Source organism: Alligator sinensis, unplaced genomic scaffold, assembly GCF_000455745.1.
Source record: "Alligator sinensis unplaced genomic scaffold, ASM45574v1 scaffold348_1, whole genome shotgun sequence".
Classification (NCBI taxonomy): Eukaryota; Metazoa; Chordata; order Crocodylia; family Alligatoridae; genus Alligator; species Alligator sinensis.
The window spans coordinates 281,551-291,023 of NW_005841932.1; the positions used below are offsets into that span (position 1 = coordinate 281,551).

At 43.7% G+C, this 9,473-nt stretch overlaps 1 protein-coding gene across 1 annotated transcript in view; it reads right to left on the minus strand.

The window, feature by feature from the left end:
- PCYT1B (phosphate cytidylyltransferase 1, choline, beta) overlaps nucleotides 1-1,829 on the minus strand; it is a 58,456-nt gene extending 56,627 nt beyond the window's left edge. The window contains exon 1 of the mRNA XM_014517936.2: nucleotides 1,369-1,829. Coding sequence (XP_014373422.1) covers nucleotides 1,369-1,440 — 72 coding nt within the window. The 5' untranslated portion in view covers nucleotides 1,441-1,829. The remainder of the gene's footprint in view (nucleotides 1-1,368) is intronic.
- Between the last annotated feature and the right edge of the window lie 7,644 nt (nucleotides 1,830-9,473).

Here is a 9,473-nt window from a genome sequence, read left to right on the forward strand (position 1 = left end):
TTTCAGGCTCGAATAAGAATATGATTGTAAGCAGGCAGGTGGTTAGATTCTGATCTTTGTTATGGTGGTGTATATCTAGTGTAATTAAATTGATTTCAGTGGAGTTGTTTGGATTCATTCTAATGTAACTATAATCAAAATTCAGCCCACCCTTTTTATTAAAAATAAAAAACCAAAAAAACCCCCTACTGTCTAGAGGCTCAGCTTATGCACCTACTTTTTTTTCCTTTTCGCTTCTGTGTCACACATGCAGCCAGGCCTTACAACAAATAGCTAAAGATGCCATAGTGCCTTGCTGAATTTAAGATTTCAGTCCCAGAACCTATTGCCTCAGAAACAATTTGAATCTGATGGCTCTAAGGCTTACTGTCAGTACTGTAGGATGTTAGCAAGTCTGGTAAACAGGTAGCTCCTGTAGTTTGGAAATAAATGTTTACTAGAATTCTGTGGTATTTATTTTCTATCCAGAAATGAACAGAGAAATAATGTGCTTGTTTTCAGCATTTCTGTTGGCTAAGTTCATGTGAAGAGATTTGGAGATAATTATAGATTCTAGGTAGATCTTCTCATAGCTGGTATATGTAGGAATCTTATCAGAAATCTATTTCATCTACTCTCATTTGAATGGCATATTCTTCCAAAAAGTCATTTCATTTTGGCAATTTAAGATACTTAAAATAATCGTATTAGCCTATCAGATGAGTAACTCAGTTTGATAAGTCATCCTCCCGCAGATTACAAAGGGCTCCATTCAGGCCTGATGTGTAAATCCTGAATTTAATGGAGCTACATCAAGAATGAATTCAGACCAATATGTAGAGAAAAAGAATTACAGGAATATACATGCAAACACATTCACTAAGATAAACAGTATGTAAAGGTGAAGAGTAACTATTAGGCATTTCTAAACAAAGTAGTGCTGTGAAATTTGCTAAAAAATGCCTAAATTTATGATCTACCCACATTTTATACCTGTGAATTTTCAAGTGGTTTCTAACTTCATTTTAAAATTTATAACAAGCATAAGCTTTATGTATGACACCGCAGGTTGGTAATATTATTTTAAATATTTGCCTTAAAATAATGCTTTTATTATTTTTTATTCAGATAAAGGATGCATTATGATGATTACACATTAAGATAAGTGCTGAGGAAAAATTGTCAGTCTTATTAAATATTACATTGTCTTCCTTTAAGGCAGACTTACAATATTATAACTTAAGTTCTCTGTTGAATGTGTTACTATATAATGCTATGTATATCTACTCAGATCTCTGAAATGATCATTCATAATATGTTTCATTAATGACCTATATATTTATATTATGGATGGCAAAAAAAACACACAAAAAAACACATCTTTATCACCTGTCGTTGATGTTTGGCAGTCTGCGTCTCTTGAGTTTCCTCTTCTGTCCTGCGTTTTTGACAGCCTACCATCTTTGTGTTTAATGTACTTCTGACAAACTTCTCCCTGCAGCTTTTTCTTTTTGTCTCAGACCAACACGGCTACCAAATACATCCCTGTAGCTTTCACACTTTCCTTGAGAGGACCTTGAGCTGCTCTGGCCACATAATAAAATTTCCACTTCTTGTACTTAAAACAATTGAGCAAAGGTCATGCCAAGTTGTTCTTGTATGACTGTCCCGAGGGAGGTTAAAGATCAGCTGAGAGCAATCTGTGGTGATAAAGTAATTTAGCATCTGAAAATCCAACTATGATCCAAGAAGCTTTTCTTTTCCAAATCCTACAGTCCCTTTTTCTCTAGAACAGTTGTATACTTGCTATGCTCTGGGAAACAAATCCATTGCTGTTGAGCTGGAGCTGAATGTCAGACTGGACCAGCGTGAATGAACAAGGCTATTGTTTAACCTGCACTGTCCCACAGTGGAGCTATGGCAACAATTTCAGTTTGATAAATAACTGTGTCATTGTGTACTGACTCAAATGCTGGTACTGCCTGAATGACAAACTTTATCTTGTGTGTTTGACAGTCAGCACAGAGCCAAAAAAAAAATTCTTCAAAAAAAGAAAATATGATAAGTTCAAGCTCCAAAATATTTTAGAAAGGAACTTTTGTGTCATTTTGTTTTCTGTTTTCTCTGTAAAATCAGTCTTTTTCTGACAAGTTTACAAATATTTGTCTGATATCATTTAAAAAAAGCTTATTACATGATGGTAATTATCTGAACGTCTAGCTTATGAATCCACTGCTTTTCCTTAAAGTTAGAATCTTGTTTTCTACATATAAAAAAGCACTGGAAAAAATGTATATGCATCTACATTGGGGATTATCCCTAGGTCAAATATAGGGTGACCATATATCCCGATTTAGCGAGTACAGTTCTGGATTTCAGAGTCTGGTCCCGGCCAGCTATCGAGAATTATAATAGGTGTCTTGGAAACGCAGGGGCATGGGACAAAGTCTGGCCAGGAGCTGGAGCAGCACAGTGCACCTTGCAGACTGCAGGCCAGAAGGCAGGCAGGCACTGCTACCTGCCCAGCACACCACCCCGCCCCACCAACCTGCAAGAAGTGTCCCAGACTTCTGGGACTTTCATATGGTCAGAGTAGTCAAATTGAAATTTCTCTTTAGCCTTCAAGGTTTGCTTATGCTCTAAGGCTTAATTCTGAATAAAATATTGGTAAGCAAGTAAGAAACTGCGTTTACAGGCTAGCATTTCTTCTTACCTCACCAGTTCAGTAGGTGCTATTTTCTTTGTAAGTTTTTCTCATAAAGGGCAAACTAAGACAAAAGTTATGCTAAAATGACACTGGCTAGGGACAGACATTCAAAAAGTCTGAGCCTGAATTGATTCAATCTTTGCAGGTTAGTCTAACCTGGCTAGGCTAAACTGATTTGTAACTGTACAGACATCCCCATTGGACTGGGGAAATGCCGGCACATGCCTGCAGTGGCTTAGGCTAGAAGCTGGGGGGCAATAGAGCAGCCCTCCTTTCCCTTCCACAATGCTGAGCTGAGGGGGGGTGCGTTGCCAGGCTCTGGCAGGACGCTCTACTTAGGGAGGGGTTCCCCTGCCCCCACTGTTGATAACAGAGCATTTAGTTACACAGCAGAAAGTTACACAGGGAATTGTTAGCATTTATCAGCTCATCAAACAAAACAAAACAGCTTCTCTCATTAGTTCAAGCTTTTCTTAAACAACTTTTTCCAAGGAAAGAATGGAGGGAGATTGCTAGCTGCCTGTCGATTAGCTCCAAAAAGCCCTAAGTGCACACTGTACTTTGTACCTTTGTCCTGTCTCCCACAGCACAGACCTGTAGTCAGTATACGGTATGCTAGCTAATGCTGAGAGGTGTCTGTGTAAGGCAGAGGGGAAGGGGGAACCCCTGCTTGAGCAGGGAGTGGTGAGAGGGAGCAGAAGGAAGCCAAACAGATCCTGCTGTATGTGCAGTCCCTGCCAGAGCTCCAGCCATGAAGCAAAGGGGCAGGGCCAGCTCTGCTGGGCTGGAACAGAGAGCAGAGCCCCACCCTGGGTTGGAAAGCATCTGGGATGCTGTGGGACTCTGGTTTAACTTAAACCAGGAAGGGGTCTGGGACAGACATTGCATAAATCATTTGACCCAAATCAGTTAAGTCTGATACTACATTCAAACAGGTTTATCTCAAACCAGTTTTGGCCATTTTCAAATTGGTTTATGTGCACTGAACATCTATTCTGTTACAGTTTTAAACCAGTTTCTGATCACTTAAATTGGTAATGTCTGTCCCTAGCCATAGTGTTTTAGGGCTCTTAATACTACTTTATTTTAGGACTAGCCCAGCAGTGTTAAAGAGGATAGTGTGTGTGTTGAATTGTAGATTAAAGTGCAACATTTTTCCAGATCTAACCTTGGCTTTGTCTTTGAAGACAGGAGTAATAGTCTGTTGAGTGACATCTGCCTCAAAAACAAGCAACCAAGGTCAAGTTGTGTGCCAGGAGAAAGGAGACGGGCTCTCTGGGTGCTGACAGCTCCCTGATTTAACTCATGATGCTTCACAGAAGGCACCATGAGTTAGACCGATCCTCCACCCCACCTTGCGGCCTTGGCTGGGCAACCCCCAGGCTGAACTCACTCTCCTCCCTGCTCCCCCCCCAGGTCACCCTGGGGAAAAATTTCTAAAATGTCTACGTAAAAGTCATCTGAGCTTAAGTTCTTTACTTGCCTAAGTCTCTTTGAAGTTTTATCTAATTTCTTTCAAGTCTGTAGAATTCCTAAATCTCATCTTCCCCTGACCTTTTTATTTATGGACTACAAGAGAAAAAGAAACCTTCCTGTTTTTTCAAGTCCCAGTCAGGTTCTCAGTTCTGAATGAACCTGTCTAAATGATTTATTCAGTTTACAATCAAAACAAAAAACAAATATAACTATTGGAATGTGCACTAGCATATGCAAATTTAAAAAACCACAATGAACTAGGTAAAAACTCATCAGAGGATACTGTATGGTTAGTCCTATAGTCATTATAGTTAAATGTGCATCTCTTATTTAGAATCTTAAAACGAAATCTAGCCTTCTTGAATGTCTTTACATTGCCTCCACTCTTCACTGTCTGCCATTTCCACTCCTGAGTTTAATATTACCACACCTGAGTTTTAGCTGGAGCTAAAAACAGTCTGCAGAGCTGTAAAATAGAAGAGTGACATTACCAGGAATGGCGCCGACACACAGTGAAATGGCAGAAGAAAGGATAGTTTGAATAGTGGACCATTAAGACCATTATAAAGGAGAAAGGGTTGTTAATACCTGTAGAATGGAGAGAGATTAGCAGGAATCAAAGAGATGGCAATGAGTCATGAAGTCAATTGACTCTCTCTGTGCTGCTTGATGCCGCTGTTCCTCCCAGGTAGTCAATGTTCAAATTTGGGTGGAGAATGAATCAAAGGAGAGCAACTGCACCACTGCACCCCTGGATCCACCTCTGACCACCTGAACCAAGAGTTATCCCTGATGCCATCCCAAAAATTTGCAGGACTGCCCGTGTACTATGGCATTCCCCTCCCAGCAGATACCACAGGAATTCAAGTCCCCTATCACCATCTGACCTTGCCATCTGGACCTTTCAGCTAGTTGTTTGAGGGTGATGCCTGCAGCGCTATTAATTTTCTTTCATTTGGGCATTTTAAATACCCATATGTTTTTGGATTTCTGCTTGAAGAGTTCCAAATAGGTCTAGCATTTAGGTTCTGTTCTTAGATTATGGCTTTTCTGCCGCCTTACGAGTATATCTTGTGTTTCATAAGAACATAAGAATCGCCATTTACTGGGTCAGACTGTAGGTCCATCTTGCCCAACCTCATGTGTCATACAGGACTAGTTTGAGGGACATTGGGCACTGTCCAGTGCACTCTACCTTTGACCCTCACTCCTGTCCCTGTTTTCTTTAGTTGTCCCCCATAATCACTTGATGGGCACTTAGGCTAGGGACAGACATTACACATAAACTGGTTTAAGTGATCAGAAACTGGTTTAAACCTGTAACAGAACAGATGTTCAGTGCACATAAACTAGTTTGAAAATGCCTGAAACCGGTTTGAGATAAATCTGGTTGAATGTAGTATCAGACTTAACTGATTTGGCTCAAACCAGTTTATGCGATGTCTGTCCCAGACCCCTTGCTGGTTTAAGTTAAATCAGAGTCCCCCAGCATCCCGACATGTTCTCTGGGCTGGGCAGGGCTCTCTGCTCCACAGCAGGGCTGGCCCCTCCCCTTTGCTCCCTGGCTGGAGCTCAGCACAACCTTGCAGGCACAGCAGGGTCTGCTGACTTCCCCATGCCCTGCTCCACCCCCCCTCACCACTCACTGCCTAAGCAGAGATCCCTTCCTCCTCTCTGCCACAGCAGGGACTGTAGCCAGCATGTGGTATGCTAGCTAGTGCTGAGAGGTGTTTGTATGTGTGTCTCTCTCCAATTTCACTGGGATAGGCAGACAGAATATGGGCTTTTGGAGCTAATCAACAGGTCAGCCAGTAAGCTGTTTAAGAAGTTTGAAGTAATGTGGAGAGAGGCTATTGTTTTGCTAATTGGGTGGTAAAGACTGTTATTAGCCCGTCCCTGCCACCACCCCGCTTGCTCTCCTGTCAGTTTGCTGCAGACAGTATGATGAAGCAGGGAGAGAGATTGAAAACAGATCAACAGATGCATGCACTGCACACTCCCCCTTGCCTCAGAGTGCTAACCCGGGCTGGGGGTTGGCAATACTCCCGCCTCTTGAGGAGTCAATGGGGAAAAGCCTGGGACTATGCAGAAAGACGTCCCTAATGAGAGCATCCTGCTGGGGCCTGGCCACAACCTCTCAGCTCAGCTCCCTGCAGAAGGGAAGGGAGAGCTGCTCTAGCTCCCCCCCAGCTTCTAGCTTGAGCCACTGAAGGCATGTGCCTGAATTTCCTCAGTCCAGAGAGCATGTCTGTCCAGTTTCAAACCAGTTCAGCCTAGCCATGTTAGACTAACCTGCAAAGATTCATAGATTCATAGATTGTAGAGTCAGAAGGGACCCCGAAGGATCATTGTGTCCGAGCCCCTGCCCCTGGCAGGAAAGAGGACTGAGGTCAGATGCCCCTAGCCAGGTGCCTGTCTAGCCTCCTCTTGAAGACCTCCAAGTTAGGTGACAGTACCACCTCTCTTGGCAGCCTGTTCCAGATTCTGGCCACCCTTACTGTGAAAAATTTCTTCCTAATGTCTGACTTGAATCTACTTTCCACTAGTGTGTACCCATTATTTCTAGTTATTCCTAGGGGTGCGCTGGTAAATAGCGCATCACCAATTCTCTGTTGTCCTCCCTTGATAAACTTATAGGCTGTTACAAGGCTTCCCCTCAGATGTCTCTTGTGAAGGCTGAAGAGATCCAGATCCCTCAACCTCCCCTTGTAGGGTGTTGCACGGAGGTCACTAATCATGTGAGTGGCCCTCCTCTGGACTCTCTCCAGATTCTCCGCATCTCTCTTGAAGTGCGGCGCCCAAAACTGGACACAGTACTCCAACTGTGGCCTGACCAATGCCGCATAGAGGGGGAGCATCACCTCCCTTGGTCTGTTAGTTATGCATCTGCTAATGCACAATAAGGTCCGATTGGCTTTGTTGACTTCATTACACTGCCGGCTCATGTTCATCTTGGAGTCAACTATGAGTCCAAGATCCCTTTCAGCTGCTGAGCTGCTGAGGAGGTCATCCCTCAATCTATAGGTGTGCTGGGGATTCCTCCTCCCTAGGTGGAGCACCTTGCATTTGTCTTTGTTGAATTGCATCCTGTTTCGTTTTGCCCATTGATGCAACCTGTCCAGATCAGCCTGTATCCACTCCCTGCCCTCTGGTGTGTTAACTTTGCTCCATAACTTGGTGTCATCTGTGAACTTAGACAGAGTGCTCTCCACACCCTTGTCCAAATTGCTGATAAAGATATTAAATAACACCAGTCCAAGGATTGAACCCTGCGGGATACCACTGCTCACCTCCTTCCAGGCCAAAAATAACTCATCTACCACCACTCTCTGGGTGCGGTCCCTAAGCCAGTTTGCCACCCACCTGACTGTGTAAGCATCCACTCCACAGCTTGCTAGCTTCCTTATGAGAATAGGATGCGAAACTATCGAAGGCCTTCTTAAAGTCCAGGTAGATGACATCTGCCTCAGCTCCACTGTCAAGGCAGTGTGTTACCTGGTCGTAAAAGGCTAATTGATTGAATCAATTCAGGCTCAGGCTTTTTGAATATCTGTCCCTAGCCTTAGTGGACCCCTAGATTAAGGGGGGCTTTTAGCTTTACTTGATGGGCACTGGCCCTGCGCTCCCAATGCACATTAAATAGGCCTGTGTCACACAGTGGCAGAGAGTGGATGCCAAAAGAGAGAGTGAACTGGGGAAGATCAGGGTTTTTTTTCTACTGTTCCTCTCTCACTTGTAGTCTCCAGGTTTCCTTTTTAAATCTTATATCTGAGAAGCATAGTACAGCAACTGCTAGAAAAACAGAATGCCATTGTGATTCTGGGTGTCCCTGTGTTTGGAGGGCACCTCTATCTGGGGAGGCTTCTCCAGGAAATGTCAGTGTATTTCACTGCTTGGGATGTGAGATCCTGGAATGCAAAACTGGGTGTTACTAGCCGAGTTTGGGCCTCTTTCAGAAAGGTCTCCCAAACAGAGTTCACCTTATTCTACTCTCTAGAGTTCACCTTATTCTACTGCTACCAAAAAAAAATTGTCCTCCCATTTGGGCTCTTTGCCTGCCAGAAGCTAACCATGTGATGTCTGGTCAGTTGTGTGGGTGTACACGTGTGTGTATGTGGGTATACATGTCTATGTAGATTCCTGTGTGATGTGTATGTGGATATACAATGAATCATAGAAACTTAGGGTTGGAAGGGATCTCAGGAGGTCATCTAGTTCAACCCTCTGCTCAAAGCAGGACCATCCCCAACTAGATCATCCCAACCAAGGCTTTGTCTACCTGGGTCTTAAAAACCTTTGCCGGGTCTGGTGGTCAACATCCCCTTTGTTGCTCTTCCCTCTGACCCTAACCCAGAGACTTTCAACAGGCCTGTTTCCAGTTTCATACAGGAACTCTGAGCTATCATATGGCTCCTTTACATAGAGTGCAACTCCTCCTTTTCTCCCCTGCCTGTCCTTCCTGAACAGTTTGTGCCCATCCATGACAGTGCTCCAGTCATGCGAGCTCCCACCAAGTCTCTGCTATTCCAAGCACTGTATATGTGTATATATGTGTGTGCGCATATAAATACCCCACATACACACATGTGTGTGTATACATGTGTGTCTGTGTATATACATATATAAAAATGTGTGTGTATGTGGGGTATGGATATTTGGGTGTATATGTATATGTACATATCTGTGTGTGTCTGTTGGGGTGTACATATTTATATGTATGTGTGTGGGGGCATATGTGTGTATACATATATTTGTGTATGTTGGTGTACATTTATGTACATGTATTTGTGATATGTGTGTACATATATGTGTGTATATGTGTGTGTGGGGTGTATGTGTATGTCGGTGTACCTGTATATTGTGCGGGCCGGGTGTGAGCTGGGCCCTTTTTTGTGCTCTGCGTGGGCTGTGGCCAGCAGCCCGGGCACATGGGGTCGGAGAGAACGGGCGACACGCTAGAATTAGGCACGGACTCATAATGGTAGATTTAAAGATTGTTTACTTACACCGAAGATGGTTGCGGTGCAGGCTGGAAAACTTGCTTGAGTTGCAGTTACAAACAAAACAACACGAACAATCACGTGGAGTTTGCTAGGCTCCACGGAAACAGAACTCCGGATGCCCTGGACAAGCGCGCCACCGAAATAGAAACCTTGTAGATACGTCTTAAAAAGAATTATCACTCGAAGACGGAAAGAGGTGGGCGGTGGATCAGGTCGCCAACCTCCTCTGAATCTCACACAGGGTTTCTATTACCCTGCCATGTACCCAGAGTCCCCATGAGATGGATGTGGAATCCTCTTCGGCTTGG